Source organism: Poecilia mexicana, unplaced genomic scaffold (genome assembly GCF_051168715.1).
Source record: "Poecilia mexicana isolate PSO_F unplaced genomic scaffold, ASM5116871v1 scaffold_13, whole genome shotgun sequence".
Classification (NCBI taxonomy): Eukaryota; Metazoa; Chordata; class Actinopteri; order Cyprinodontiformes; family Poeciliidae; genus Poecilia; species Poecilia mexicana.
The window spans coordinates 16,835,354-16,851,719 of record NW_028263382.1 but is presented as its reverse complement, the minus strand read 5'-3'; the positions used below and the strand labels follow the sequence as shown (position 1 = coordinate 16,851,719).

General features: G+C 40.5%; 1 protein-coding gene across 2 annotated transcripts in view; it reads left to right on the top strand.

The window, feature by feature from the left end:
- Positions 1 to 272: 272 nt before the first annotated feature.
- Positions 273 to 16,366, top strand: part of ssh2a (slingshot protein phosphatase 2a) — a 28,450-nt gene continuing 12,356 nt past the window's right edge. The window contains exons 1-2 of one of the 2 annotated variants that reach the window (XM_015013360.2): positions 273 to 465; positions 3,633 to 3,676. In XM_015013360.2, the coding sequence (XP_014868846.2) occupies positions 403 to 465; positions 3,633 to 3,676 (107 nt within the window). In that variant the 5' untranslated portion in view covers positions 273 to 402. Of the gene's footprint in view, positions 466 to 3,632; positions 3,677 to 12,302; positions 12,861 to 16,366 lie in introns of those variants that run through there. The other variant, XM_015013359.2, reaches the window with a different exon arrangement.

Sequence of the window (16,366 nt, the reverse complement as noted above, 5' to 3'; positions counted from 1 at the left end):
GATTGACAAACATATTTATGTCTATAAGAGAAAAATGTACATTTAACTGATTTTAAATTTGGATATAAAATCCAACAAATTTAAATTATTAATGAAACAATATTTGATTGTTTCATTAATATCAAGAATTAACAGGATTTTTTTATTAACTGATAAATCTGCTTTAGTACCAAATATTGCTAGAAATAGGATTTGTTTGTAAATGTGCGAAATTTATTTTGAAAGAGTTCATACCGGAAACGGACAATTGCACTGTTTTACTTTACTCGAAAAGGCAGCTAAGCAACCTCCAGAGAAATAACATCAGGAGCTCCTTTTTCACTGTAGTTTCTTCCTAAAATAATGTCTTGTGTCCCGGGTTTCCAGTCTCTGAGGTGACCGGGATCAGCAGCAGCAGCAGGGATGGCGCTGGTCACCGTACAGCGGTCACCGACACCGAGCACCACCTCCAGTCCGTGTGTTTCTGTAAGTACTTGTCATCTGGATTGACATTAGTGTCAGTTAGTCCCAGCAGTTAGCCCCGCTTTTCCCAGTTTGTTGGTCATGTACATGGGAGGCTAACTTTTACAGCTGCCGGTATTTTACTGTAACATTAAAGGAAACTGTTTCAGTCATTCCACAGGACTAGAAGTTTGAACTTTAAGTTGTTTGGCTTTAGCACAGAATGCAGACTTGGGTTTATAGGTATATTAAGAAGTTATTTTTTAAAACTTAGCTATTCATCGTTAGCATTATGTGGCTGATTCACTTTCTCCACTAGATGGAGTGTTGTCAGAGAAGTCTGTCTTAATAATAGTGGTTTTAAACTCTTTATTAGCTGCTCAAGTTGCTCTTACGCCGTAATCGTATATATATTTTGGCCATATTAGCTTTCTTTGTGTTTCACCGTATTGACTTTACTGGAAAAAAAAACAGCCACTGAAAGGTTGTGGGTCAGTAGAGCAATAGAGAGGAGGGTCGCTGCCCCGGAAAGCGGGTAACTGGTTCAGTCTTGTCAGTCTCTGTTGCAGGCTGTGAGGCCGTCCCGTTATCCGCTCTGACGCACTCAGCAGGCTCTCCAGGCTCCTGGCAGATCTAGTATAAATGTGCTGGTGTGGCTGCCAGAGATAAAAAAAAAAAAAAAAACAACAACTTATGATTGTAACAAACTGTAAAATGCTGAAGGGGCAGCGCAAATCTGAAGGGCCTTACTGTAAGTTTAATTTATTTGGTGATGGAGAAAACCATCATTAGATGCTTCATGCAGTCGAGCTTATTACAATGGTGGCTATATGGCTATATTTATTTTTTACTTGCAATATGTCAGAACACATATTAAGTAAATAAATTAATTTTGTATTTAGATTTGCATGGATCAAATGTTATGACCGATAACCATTAACCATTATTACAAACAAAGCTAATGTAATGTTAAAATATGTTAAATTGAACATTTTATTTTTGTTATTTCTATAGCTGATAACAAATGACATATATTGTAACGCTGCAAGCTACACATTAAACTAATTGCATACATTTTCTCAATTATAATAGCTCATACCACGCAGCCATTCCCCCCTTCTTTACAGAACTAATTGGAATGCCCTATTCCTTAGAAACTTAGGGTTAAAGGTTAAGAGATAAAATGGTATTCGGCTAAAGAGTAGCAAACGCTGACACTAGGGAAAAACAGCACCCTATGACAAACAAATGCATGTCATGCAGAGTTGATAAGATGCTAGAAATTGTGTTGCTTAAACTAAAACATTAAAAATGAATGAATAAACGAATAAAAACATATTAAAATATGCCGTAGTGCAGTTCTTGAGCTGAAACAGGAGGTTCAATATTTTTGGACAAATTTAGTGTGTTGACAATTCCTGTTTCGCAGACTAATGGAGTTGAACCATCAGATGAAGGAAACATTGTCAGTGAGAGAGTAGAGGAGAGTGGTGTGAAGATTCATGTTTACCCCAAAATGTTCTCAGCTTCCTGTTGTTTATATCTGGAAAATATCAGGCGAAGAACGATAACGCGTTTAAGCCAAAGGAACGGGTGCAATATGACTATTTCAGCAAAAGCTGCTCTTAGTGGCATTGGGTTCAAGCCAAAAGTCATTCACCAAATGATTTTTGGCGAATAAGGATTTCAAAAGCGAGACACTGAAGCGATGAAGTGATTGTATATGCAGGGTACCAGCTGCTTGTCATGAGACCCGTTTCTGTTTGGGAGCAGCCATGTGAGCGCTCTTGTGAGGTGTCTGCTGCTGCAAGGGAAGGACGAGGCCGAAACTGTCAGGAGGAAAGTTGTCTGACTCTGATTAGTCTCTTCAGTAGTTTTTATTAAAAATGTAACTAAATAGGCATAAAATACTTACATCTTTATTTAGATTTTATATGAACCCAAGACTCTATTTGACACCCTGTTTCCATTTATTCTGACCCTGATCCCTGTTTTAAAAACCAGATCGTTTTTCTGAAATATGACAGATTATGACCCCCCCCCCACACCCCCGATCTAACCAAAATGACCAATCAACTAAATTCTTAGTTGATTGCTCTGTTTCTTCATCTGGAAGCAGTTGTGCTCTGAATCGAGCCGACATTATTATATTTACTGACAGAGGTGAAAAGCTGTAGTTTAGTTAAACAGGCCCAATCAGCCAAGCAGTAGCCTGATTCCGTCTTCTCATTCTCTTTATGACCACTCCCCTACTCTTGCATGTGGAGACATGGTAACTATGGCGATCAGCTCACACCTAACGTCTAATGGGATATGGTTTTAAAGCTATATGACAGGTGCATAGAGCTATATCAGTGTTATGTGTGAGTACGATTAGCCTATGGCTGTGTTATATATGCCTATAATCTGCTGAGAAGGCATTTCCTCAGGTGTGTTTGAACAGGAAGCATCTGCTCCAGTTCCTGCTGTGTATTCTGTTTGGAGCTCAGTTTGCTGATGCAGGGATCACCGTTCGGGCTGCTGCCTCTTCCAGGCCAGCTCACATCTGCAGCAGCACACACAAGAACGGATAAAATTGAAGCTTCGGCTCTTCCTGACCCAACCCACAGCTGCATCCAGCTTCCTCCATCTTCTTACCTCCATTATTATCATCTTTACTTTGTTTTCCTCCCCGTCTTGTGATTGAGACGGGGGTTTTTTCACAGCTAAAAATGTCTCTATTATGTTCGCTTTGGCCTGGTCGGAGTTGGCAAATTGATGCCATAAAGAGAAAGTTGTCAGATTTTTTTTTTTTTTTTTTTTTTTGGAGGGATTACTGAAGCAGGATGGGATTAAAGCTGTGCTGGTTGCAGTGGTGGGGGGAGGGATGATTGCGTTTTGGAGGAGGAGGGAGCGCATGGTGTGGGGGTGCAGGGATGCTCAGCCTCTAAACGTCACTTAAAATACCAGCCTGGCTCTGTTTTATCTGATGGAAAAGCTCCATGCTGACACTCCACTCTTGCTGCCACCCACTCTAGCTCTTGTTTATTCACGAATAATTGCATCTTGACACAGCATGTGATGGAAACATGTCGCCCAAATGTTTTTATTCATGATGATTCTGATTGTTCAGAAAAACACTGCTTCTGGTAGCCTGACATGAGGAGATGGAAGCCCTGCATAAATATTTCTGTGTACTTGTTCCTCTGCAGGAGTCGGGGAGTGCAGAGGATGACCGCCGCTCCCAGCCCAGGAGGTGAGAACATTCCCCGTTTGATCAGGTCACTGGGTGGAAATGGTCCGGTTTCTGGAGGAACATCCTGTTAAAAAGCTGCCAGTGCATGCTGACACCACTAGGGGGAGACTGCACATCAGCATTAATGTGTTTTTCTTTTCTTCTTCTTTTTAAGGGTTTCAGTACATTATTACTATCATTGTTATTTAATTGTAGTTTTATAATCCACTTATAGACCAAGTTTAATTTTAGTTATTCAAGACCACAATGTTGCATTCGGGGTGTATCAAATGATGTGTCAATCAATTACACACTTTGATCGGGGATAACATTATGCCCTCTTTGCTGTGGAATCCTTTAGACACCCGAATGTGCAGCGGATCCTTTAAATCCTGTAGGGTTTCAAGTTGGGACCGCCGTCGATCGAGCCCTTTATTCCAGCTTGGTTTTGGTTGAGATTGGTGAACATTGGAGGCCAACTCACAACTTCAAACTTGTGTTAACACAAGTAACTACGCAAACCATGCCTGGGTTATTTCTGCATTGTGTCAGAGCGCATTGTCCTCCTCAGAGTCGCCATCACAGAAATCTGCTTCCACCCTGACCGGTGTATGGCTATGCAGACTCTATCCTACACCAGTGGTAGTTTCTCCTGTCTGTTGGATCGAACAACACCGGCCAGTCCTCACTGCCCTTGTGTATTACTTACCCTTGACCCGGCTGCTGGTCAATGTCTTACTTTCAGGAGACACTGACCAATGGTCAGATCAGAAACATCCCACAACGCTGTAGCTTTGGAGATGTTCAGTTCACATATTAGTAGTTATATTGTTCTTTCTGATCAGATTTACTTGGTTCAATTTTAGGGAAAACCAACCAAATGTGTTTCTGTTTTCATAATCTGAACTCGGTGTGTTTATTTTGTCTATATTTAGAACAAAATTTGCAAGAGTTTCGTAAAGCATGATTTTCATGTCATATTTGTGCCAAAGGAACAGCGAGACCTTAGTTTCTGTTACTTGTGCAAAGACAAATGGCGCCTTTGTATGCATCTTTTGTAAATATTTGGTTGGCCTACCAACGTCACGGCCTGTGGTTGATTTGCATAATGCAACCTGACAGTTGTGGCAGAGTTGATTTGCTTTTGACGTACGCAGCTAGATGGTCATAAAAGACTAGGATGTCAACACTGTTGTTCCTTTGTTTTGTTGCCCTTGGTGGCTCTGATGTTGCAGGGTCACTGCCCTCTTTAGATCTGTTTAGACGTTACTTTGAAAAATGTTGTTTTTTCTTTTTTTTTTTGCTCAACATCTATTTGGTGGTTTTTGTGCAAATGTGATATTTTTCAGAAATGCACAGGTTTATCATGGTTCCTGATCGCCCTGGAGTCGGTGCTTTGGGAGATTCTAGCAACAGTCATTAAACAGGGAGTGGAACATGAAAGGCTCTGCAGCCTATCCTGGACTTTGTAAGGGTCTTTTGTTGACTGAGCTAACGGCTGAAGTGCTGTCTTCATAATCTAGATTTATCTTTTCACTGTATCCTGCTTTCATAGGTGCTAACTTATTTATTTTTACTGTAGTTATCACTAGACACTGTTGAATATAGCATACTATAAGACAGTAAAACTCTAAATGCTGAACTCAGTTTAACATCTTGGTTGTGAAGGCCTTCAGGTTAAAAAAAATGGTTTGTGGACAAAGTTTCTGTCCAGTCAGCAGGTTGCAAACAACAAACTGAACTAAACAAATTACAGCAGCTTTCTTCAAAAATCCAGCAAGCTGCAGAAAAATGTATTTCAAGACTGCTGTGAGTCCAGACTCTGCAAGATTTAGTGCTATGAGTTTAACTAAGACAGAAACAGACATGTTTGATTATTATTTATTTATTTTAACTATTAATTGCTTTTTTATCCTTCTCGAGTTAGAACTGTTTACAGTAAAGAACATGAGTGAAATGCATTAGTGAGGAGCCTGCTGAGGCTCCCTTTGCCTTGCATGCTGGAAGGAGAGGTTTCAGTCACATGCTCTGTCATACCTCAGAGTTAATGTACACTAACTGTCAGAGCTGGGAAGTGTTCATTCTGCACGCATGCATCAGACTGACGAAGGAATGATATTCAGCAGCATTGGGAATTTACTCCCTATACAATGCAGAGATGTAGGAGAAAAACTGTTCACATAACTGGAGTTTTCTCCTGCTGTATGAAGTTCTGCATATAAAGCCTCTCCACCCGGTGCTGTACACTGCAGATTAGCTGGCTCAAAAAAAAAAAAAAGAGATTGCTACACTGTTTTTCTGGCTGAGAAGAAGTGGTAAGTTAGCATTCTGCTGGGAAAAGCTCAGGCAATCACGGTGGAGGTAAAAGTTCATAATGTAGTTCATCACCATTGCACCTTCGTCTACTTTTGCTCTATAGCAAACAAAGAAGGAAACGGTCTGATACTCTGAATGTATATTAGTGTGTATGCTATATATTGCTTTTCTAATCCTAAAACTGTAATAATCATTTTTAATAGGTTATGCTACGTTTTCTTAACTCTTGTATAAATATCGGGGGAAAAAACACAGTGAGCATTGTTTTCATACCGCCCCATGCATTTACACAAACACACACATTTATTTTGATTAATACAGAAGTTTAGATCCGTGAAAAAACCTTTCAATTTTTAGATTTTATTTGCCAGCAATATTCTTCTAAGGATAAGAACTGATACAAATTGACACGTTTGTTAAAGAAGTGTATTATCTGTAGTGCATAATATACTGTAGAACTCAATGTGGGATTATTGCTGATATAACTCCTTTCTTTAACATGCCCTGATAGACATTAGAACCCCATATGGTCTCAATTATCGGTTGAACTCATACCTTTGGCGAGTGTATTCAAGCACTCTCACACACGCACGTACACACGAAACACACAAGGCCCCCACTTCACACTGTAAAGTATTTTACAATTTGGCTCAGTTACCCGGCTCCACATTTCAGATTCACTTTAGCGAAGAGCAGGGTGCAGCCAGAGGTCTTGCTGTGTGACCTCTGATGTGTATTACATAAGAACTTGGGTCCAATTAGCTGTGCAGGCCCCACCTCGCATCGATGGTGCATGCCAGTAGGGCCCGCTGAGACCAAGGGGGACCTTCCCCCTGCAGTGCAGAGTTGTTGTTTTTTTGTCTCTTTTTCTCTCTCTCTTACCCAGGCAGCTACTGAGTGAGTCTTGCACTGCCTGTCTTTGCGTCAATGTCTCTTTGCACACAGACGCTCTCAAACAGCTGTCTCTCTGCCCCCCTGCACCACGCCACTGAAGTATAGTGTTGCTGCAGTGCAATAATGAATCTCTCTTTCACTCACACACACACACACACACACACACACACACACACACACACATGTAGAGACATATACTGCTGCTACCTCAGGGCTAATACTGTCAAGGACAGAGTTGGCAAAAAGGTGTTTTTTTTATTCAATGTGCTGCAACCATTTTCTTTTTGCTGAGTAAACATTTAAATGAACAGTGAAAGCAGTGGATCGAGTTTTTCTGAATCATCACCTTCCTGAGGATAAACTGCTGCAGGAATGTGCCCAAAACACATCAGATTGTCTGTCTGTATTTGAATGCTGGGATTTCCTGAAAATGACCTTTTCAAATGTTTGTGTGTATGCATATTTATGACCCTTTAGCATTGCAACAACAAAAAAAGGCCACTTATTTAGATTTTTTTTAAGGCTAAGTAAAGTAGCTAATGTGATTTCTAAGATTTACACAGAAATAATTTATTGGCTCATTTGTCAGGTTTACTTGCCTAAAAAAATACTTTAAATATTGCAGTTGCCATCTACTGCAGCAATGTGTGGTGTGATCTGACATCTCACGCATGAATTGCATCAGTAATGTCTAACTTGTTTAGTAAACAGTTCCTAAGGTGATAAGTAAGCCAAAAATACAGGCTCCTCCAAGCTCCACCTTGTCTATTAGCCTTCCCTCACCCTGGGTGTCCGTTGTGTCCATGCTGTGCAGCATTTCACGTCATCATATTGTTTGATTAGTTCTGTTTGCCCACAGGAATAATCAGGGTTTGTTTGAGATATTTAGCCCGAAGCATCAAGAGGCTCTTCCTTTAACTACAGCAAACAAACCTGATTCATTGTGACTGCACTTAGTCATAGGTACTTGCCTAACAAGTCTTTGTATTGTTCTGTATCCATGTTATGGGAGTCGTCCAGCAGCTCCAGTGCCAGGTGCGCACAGGCAGAGCAGGTTAGTCGGGCCAAGAGTTTAAAGCGGCTGCTGCCGGAACAAGAAGAGCAAGTAGCACTAACGATCACTCCGACAGAGGAAAGCTTCTTAAACACAGGCTGCTCCTGTGCGGACATGCCTGTTTGGGTTTAAAGGTTTTTCTCTGTCATTTGCAGCTTTCTGTCTTCCTTTAGTACACCTGCTGTTTAACACAGAGCCCTCCCGCCATTATTGTCCACACTGGCAGTTTTGCATTAAGCGGATGCGGTTAGACTAGCATGGATTGCATTTGCACAACATGTCGATTTAATTGGAATGGGTCCAGCGCCTTGCAAAAGTAGTCATATCCCTTGATTTTTTTTCTCCCCCTCTCTGTAACCATGAACCTCACTGTATTTTGCAGGAATAATAGCCATAAGCCTGTGGTTTTGTATATTTAAAGACTGAAAAATTTGCTCTTATTTCTTTGAAACATAGGCTAATCTGTGTCAGATCGAGTGCTGTTTGTTAATATCAGTTTCAAATCTTGTTAGTCTGTTGAAGTTATGAATTAACTTTGATTTTACCTCTGACTGTATGTTTAGTGCCATTCTGCTAGAACAGAGGTGGGAAATCCTGGTCCTCGAGGGCCGGTGTCCTGCAACTCTTAGATGTCCAACACACTTCAATGAAATAGCTGAAGCACCTCCTAAGTGCAGTCGAGTTCTCCAGAGTCCTGCTAAGGACTTCATTATTTGTCTCAGGTGAGCTGAAGTAGAGATGGATCTAAAACTTGCAGGATACCAGCCCTTGAAGCCTGGATTTGGCCCCCTATCAGGTTTCCTTCCATTTTGCCACCAACTGTATCCAGTTTCACTTTCCCTGCTGAATTAATCACAGCCACGACTTTCTCCCATATGTCCCTAATGTTCCCCATCAGGCCTCTGAAGCCTTCACAGATGAGCTGTATTTACACTTGAGATAAAATCACACACAGGTTCACTTTGATTAAACCACAGAAGCCAGCTCAGCTCTACCTTCCTCCTGTGGTCCCAAAACATGCATGCTAGCTTAATTGGTTAAGTTGCATGCTTGTTTCTCCTTTGTCTTTCTATGGTGTCCTGTGATGGCCTCTCCAGTGTGTAGTCACAGTGACCCTGCGAGGTAAGCTGGTGTGTAGACAGTTGGTGGATGAATGGTGTCTGAGCAAGGCCCTGTCCACACAGACAAAATTTCAGGTGTATCCACAAAAGTATTTGTCGTTTATTGACCTTCCTTTTGTTTTGTGTTTTTTTTTTTTTTCCAACTAGTGAGTCTTTTTCATCTGGCCGCCTTGAGAGCTTATTGGTTCTCCAAGGTTAAGAGCCCACATCACAAGTGGGTGGGATAAGTAGCTGGTAAATATTTAAACTGAATGTGTTGCAGTCTAAGCTATTGTGTGGTTTGTTTTTCATCTCCTGGACTCATTTTATGAGCATTTGAAATCATAATTGCCGTTTCAGCACTTTTTTTTTAATCACACCACCTTCAAAACCTTATGTAGTTTAGATTATGAATCTTTCTAAATGAAAGGGGAGTGTGTTTATAGTATAACACGGTGCCAACAGTAGCTTATCTTCAGCTCGGGGGTTATGCTAAACATCTGGCATCAATCACGGACTTATCAAGCAGCAGAATGCTGGAGATTCCACACACACACACACAGACACGCACTCACGCATACATGCACCCACACGCACACACAGGTTGACCTGAATGCCTCTGCCCATTCCCTGGAAGTGACAAAAGGGAAACACGCTGCGAAAGGCGGTTGTGCAACTGGCCTGAGGCTCAGCTAAACACCACAGCACGCTCTCATGTTACGAGTCCTCAGAAAAATAAGTTTCCACTGTGCTGGTAAATTTGATGACACTAAACAAGACCGCATGACAAGAACACTTAATGTCTGTTTGCGTGTTCAGCCCGCTGCTTGAAGTTTTTCCCAGACCCAATGTGTGACAGAAGCAAAGCGCAGCAGGTGTAGCTGCGTTTGTTTTATCTGTGGCGTGAGAACACCAGGACATTGTTACAAGTTGATTTCATATTTTTTTCTAAAATATTTATGCTAGTGCATCATGGAAACATTTTTAATGATTATAGCACTATTGTTAGTTGGTGTTTATCTGACTTCGATGGAAGTAATAAAGTCAGTGAATAATCCCGCCCTTTAATCTTATGGTAGCATTTTATAATGAAGGATTCTGTCATTTATTATTTTGGTGTTGTAAAGTAACTTCCTGGTCATGACAAAATCGCTTTGTGCTATTACCTGTATCAACAATGCATCATCATATCTAGGTGTAATTTCCACCTCTAGTTATAAGTCACGTAGAAAACAAAACGTCAGTGACTACTGGAAATGTCGCACTGAGTAAAATTAGAAACTTGTGTTAAAGTAAGAAGGCAAAAACACAATTGTTCATTGACCCAGACCTCACAGAAAACTATAACAGCATCCTGGAAAGCACCAACTCCTGAGCCAACGTTTTTTTTTTTTTCTTGTTTTTTTTTCTGTAGATCGGAAAACTGTTAGCATTCCTAACAGTGATCCATTTCATTGGGTCAGACTTATGATGGATAACTTCTCCGATGGATTATTTTCAAACTTGAGCTTCTCCCTCAGTGTTCTGACGCCCAGCTCCACCAGCTAGTCAACAGGTCATCTGCTGCAGATGGTTTTGGTTTACAGATTAGGACACTTGGCACACATTGGTGTGAAAATAATGAAGGCTGGGGTTTTACTGTGTTTTCAGATTACTGTCAGCTTACATAAAACCACACATGCTGGCACGCCTGTGGAAAGTAAAATGTCGAATTGGCCATAAAAGGAGACCAAACATTACATCTCATGGAGTATCTCAGTTTATAAGTGAGACAACTATGATGTAGGAGTCTATTGGTCCAAGAGACTTCCTCCAACCCCAGTTCTTCTTCTCTTCGTCCAGGATTGCACATGCTCACTGCTGCAGTGGCTCAATAAGTTGAGTCTGTTTCTCATTTGTTCTCTTCCCTTATGTAACTAAACCACAAGGTTTGTGTGTTATGGGAAATGGGTGGAGGGACAATTGAAGTCTGACTGCAACCTCTAAAAACCCCATGTGGATTTAATTCACTATATTACATTATCACAATTATAATTACACCCCAAATTGACTCCCTCTGTTACCAAGGCACTCGATCAGCTGATTGACTGTTGGTAACATCATCGCATAAAGGATTTGTACTTAATCAATAGCTAACATACTCATTATTATTTTTTTACCTTTTGTTTGAAGTACGGTCTTTCCAAAGGAGGGATGGTTTTTTTTTTTTTCAAATCTGAAAAGTGTGGTGTGCACTTGTATTTATCCCATTTACTCTGATATTCCTCAATAAAATTTAGATTCAACTTATTCATTTGGAAGAGTCTATCAGGGTTATGTTAGCAAGGAATATACCAAGATTTTAACATCCCACTGAGCATTTTTCCAATCCATCATCAGAAAATAAAAATATAAACACAGGATTTTGGCAAAGTTTTTGAAGAGCCAGTTCTGCCCCTGTTAAATAAACATTTTCTGTAGTTGCAAAACTTACTTGATTCATTAGGGGAAAAAAGGTATAATTTCTTTTTCTTTTTTTTTTTTTCAAGATTCCTTAAAATGTAGCTTTATTGTAAAGTTTCTAACATCTGTAATTTTAAGATTTTTCAATGAGTACTTTCCATATTTATGAAAGTAATATAAAGGCTTGCTGAAAAACTAAAGCACCTAGTTTGCAACTGAAAAACAAATAGCATAATAAAAACTTGTAAGGATTAGTATCAATCTGTTGTAGAATTTTGCATTCAAAAACTGTTGTGTTTTTAATTTAAGCCTTTATAAAAAAAAATCATTTATGCTTAAAAAGTTAATGAAAGACATGATATTCGAGCTGATATCAGGGGTTTACGAAACAAAAATGATAAACGAAAACTGTTAGAGCCTATAAGAGATTGCAATAAATTCAGACCTAAAACAATACAACAATAAAATGGTTTAAAATAAAATGTGTTTGTGTGAATGGACAAAGTCAGAGTCCTGAACCCAAACCACTCCAGTCATTTGACACTTTAATGAACTATAGATCAGCAACAATGTGACATGTGGTAAACTACCCAAAGTATTTTCTCCAAAGTATTCCTGATAAGAACACAGTGAATCAAAGAGGAGGAACTAGACGGTATAATAAATCTCGAGCGTAAGCAGCAGCCTTGCGATTGTTTTGTGAAGAGCTGTTTTGCTTTATCAGTTGTCCATGCTGAGTTCCTGCGCTGCTGGGTGTGGGCGGGGCTTCCTCCTTCGTCTCCTCATTGGCTCCTCGTTTTTCCCAAAAGCACATGGGCGATGCTCCGCCTCCTTTCTGACTTCTCCACTGAGAGTAGAGTCAACCAAGTCATGTCTCAGTACTGTATACGGTGACGGAGTTTCTGATGTAACAGAAATGAAGTATGTCGACAAAACGCCACAGGAGTCCGTCTGATATTGGACTTTTTTTTTTTGGAAATGATGGACAACCAGACTCAACTTTCGGCGACAGGGAGACACAGCGCAACATATGGTTTCCCTGTTTAATTTATTGCAACAGAGTTTACGGCTTTTCTTTTTTTTTATTTCCGGTACTGTTTTCGGGGAAGATTTCGCCACTTTTTCACAAGAAAACTCCACTCGCTTGAACTCTTTGGTTGTGGGAGCACATGACTGTGAAAGAGGAGCAGAAGCTTTTCCTCCAACCGAGAGCACCTGACGCCTCTTCTCCTCCTCTCCTTCACCCGACCCTCCACCCTCCAGCCACCGACATGACCCTCGGAACGATGTCCGGCTCTGAGAGCTCTTCGGCGGTCAGCTTCTGCTCCTGCTGCGGGGCGAAGATGGTGCCCTACTTTAACGACGACGCCGTGGTGTCCAAAAATCAAATCAACCAGTTGTAAGTTCAGTCAGAGGCAAAGCTGTATATCATCCCCTATAGTTGGAATGCGGTCAAGTTAAATGAATTAAATGAAACTGGACAATTAGTTGTTCAATGTACTACTTAGATTTAAATCAATTTAGATTTGGATAGTTTTAAAGTGAAGGCTGACTTTTTTCCCTTATTAATTTTGACACAATGAGCTGTTGCATATAGCAGTTTTGCAATATGAGAGCAGACTATTTCCTGATGATGTAGTAGCCTTTACTCATCCCTGAGCTTCCTTTTGACCTAACAAAGACATATTGGTGCTCCCCAGGTCCAATGAATCATCCAACCTGTTGAAGGAATTCAAACACACTTAATAAAAGGCTGTTTCATGACTAATTCTGTACTTTTTATAAGCAGTCATCATCTGATTGCCACATCAAGAGATTATCAAGGGCATTTTCTGCCCCCATCTCTTTGTTTGTCTTTGGGTGGAGGATATCGTTTGATCTTGAAACTTGCAATAGTTGTTAAATGGAGATTAATGCCCAGTCTTGCTCAACCTGTGACTCACTGTTTGATAATGTATTGTGGAGACTAAAATCATCTGGAGAGCATGTCACTCAGTGAAATCCTAATAGACTAAAGTCACAGACCTGAACATTTGAAACTACTTTGGCTCTGTAATAGAGCAGCTGTAGGCTTATCTCCAATCCTGCTGTGTCTGCAGAGGTCAGTGTTTGTTTTTGTTGGAGATATGTAAGAAATGATTTAGTTGATTTGTACATGTGGTCTGCCCTTCAGAACAGATCAAAGGCTAGCATGTTCCAACATTTCCAAACACTCCTGCAGTGCTGGCTCTGATAAGCCTCACAAACTTGGAGAACCACAAATGAAGAAATCGGTAAAAAAAATATTGGTGTGGCAGTTTTTTATCAGCACAAACTCGTTTCAGGTGTATGCTATGGGGCTTTCAGTAGCCTTTTGCTGTTACTTTCATGGAATCGATGCGACGCAGTCGTGTGTCACAGTGGCATTGTTTTTCAGCTGTTTAACTCATGATGTTGTGGTGTGGTGGTTGAGAAAATTGGACATTTAGCGTTTATTGGGCCTGCAACCGGCTTTTAGGGAAACTTCTTTTTCTCTGAATGCGAGTTTGATTAAGGTCGGTTTATGGGAAGACGCTGGAGCAAGACACGCCATGTACTGGCAGTCACATGTTTGCAAAGCAGCAGCAGATGTGAGAATTTAAAGTGCGCTTGTTCCAAATATGCTGTTTTGTTTTTACATCAGAAATACTTTACGTTGCACTTTGATATATGGTTTGTTTAAAAGTTAGTGACGTTTTTTTCGTAGTGGAGTCTACGCTCTGTCCACCTGCTGCAGTTCTCACCTGTTCTATATTCCTTGCTTAACCTACTGGAATAAAAGCACTTAAGTTGCATGCTCAGCTTAGGAAACTGCTGAAGCTAATGACGTACTCAAAACCTGAGTTATTAGGTGGAATAATGTGCAAGCAGCACCTTTATTGGTAATTACAATCCCAGGGTCTGCCCCTGGAGTTAAGTGTTACCTGTGATTCCTTTGCATCCGGAGTGTCAGTATCATCCTGCCAATTTTAGAAACACCCATGAAACCTTTCTTCCGCTTCACCTGTGAGGTTGTGTTATTGTGCGCAGCTTCCAAGGTAAACAGAAAAAGCCCCAGTGAGGAAGTTCAGAAAATATTCTGAGGAATTTCAGCCACTGCTTAAAAGGTACCAGTGCTTGCTCCTCTTTGTCAGTTCCTGCAGCGCGTGTGACGCATTACAGGCTGTAGGGTCTGCGGACATTTTAGATTTTCTGATGTTCTTCACCGTGTCGAGCAAAAATCAGTGTTTGTGTTGTAAGTCAACAGTTAATGGAAGCTATTTTTAGTTTGACCTGGTTTGACAACTCTCTCTTTATCACCCTCCTGTACCCACTTCTCTCTATCTCCTGTTGATGTTTAACTAGTTTGTTTTTGTTTATTTTCAGTCCTCCTTTTTTAGTTACGTGGACAATATACAGTTTTATTTATTTGTCTTCCAGTCATAGTGGTTGTTGCATATTCTCCATTAGGCAGGCACCTCTTGGCTTCGCTATGGGTTGTATTTGCCTCGGGTTCAAACTCATAAGGCCACAGCAGGGCCTGCCACCGTATAGAGCCAGGCCCTATATATATCCCGCTCTCTCCTCTACACAGTGACTAATATGGGCAGGAGCAGGAGGAGGGGGTCACCCAGTTATCTGCCCACTATGCGGTGTGGTCCTTACATAGTGAGGATTGTGTCTGGCCGTTGCCCTAACAAGCCTGCCACCTCACTTCGGTCCAGAGCCGGGGTTGGTTAAAAGCCAAACGCATGACCCGCCCATTCTGGACTGACTGGGTCTTCTTTCTTTATCCTTCACCCTGCAAAGCCCGCTGCTGCTTTACACTGCATATGTGGAGAGCATTTTTAATGAACTTGGTGCCCTCTTCCCATCCCCTGGAGCAGGAGACCATGGGATATTCTTGCATTGGGAACAAAAATTACTTTATGGCTAAAACTAACAATTATTTTAGTAAATGATTATTCTATTAATTGATCAGATAGGGAAGAGAGCACATTCTGCAGATTTACCACTTAAGCCTTTTTTTTAACAGTGTTGGAACACATAGAAAGAGGCAAATAAATATTTCAATTCCTTTTTTAAATAAACACCAGGTGACGCTAAACTTATGCAACTTGAGGAGTTTTGTGTAGAATATGTTTGCAGACAGTTTTTTTTTTTCTAAAATGCATAATTTATTTAATTCTTAAAAGACTCCAACATGTAGATTTGCTGTACAGTTTATTATTTCTGCTGAGTATGTTCTTTTTTTAATGTCATTTTTTTGAGGCTGTATGCTTAAGTTAATGATGAATCAATTACTAAATTAGTTACTGATTATTTCAACAAACAATTCATAACAGTTTAATCGTGATATATTTCCAAACAGACCAATTGATATTTTTGTAAGTCAAATAAATATGTATTGCATTTCTTTCAGCCAGCTGGCCAACAGTGAGCAACAACATATAGAGGGGGGACTTTTTAGCTTTAACTTTTTTTTTTTTTTCTTTGAGCCTTGAAACTGCAAGTTTTAAATAACTATCAAACTTTTATCCTTATTTTGGGTTGTGGGTACATAATTCAGTCCCACTTGTATGAAAGTGGAGCTGGACACTGTTTACAGAAGTTATGCTAGTAATCCGCATTTATCAAACAGGTTATTGTTCTTTATCTTTGTGCCATCTCCTCATGTCCACACAGTCAAATTCATGTTCCTCTCAGTCTGCAGCATGAAAACAATCTCAGTGCTGAAGTGCATCAGTGCGCCTCCACTGCTGTGTCACAGAGAGGCCTCTCTGTACAGTAAGGCGACTGCTCTGATGAATACAGTCTATCAATAGCTGGGACTTTTAAAGGACTGCTCTATTTTTAACCCTTCATTCGAGAGTCTGTCACAGCCGTCACTTCTCCGAGCATCCAGCT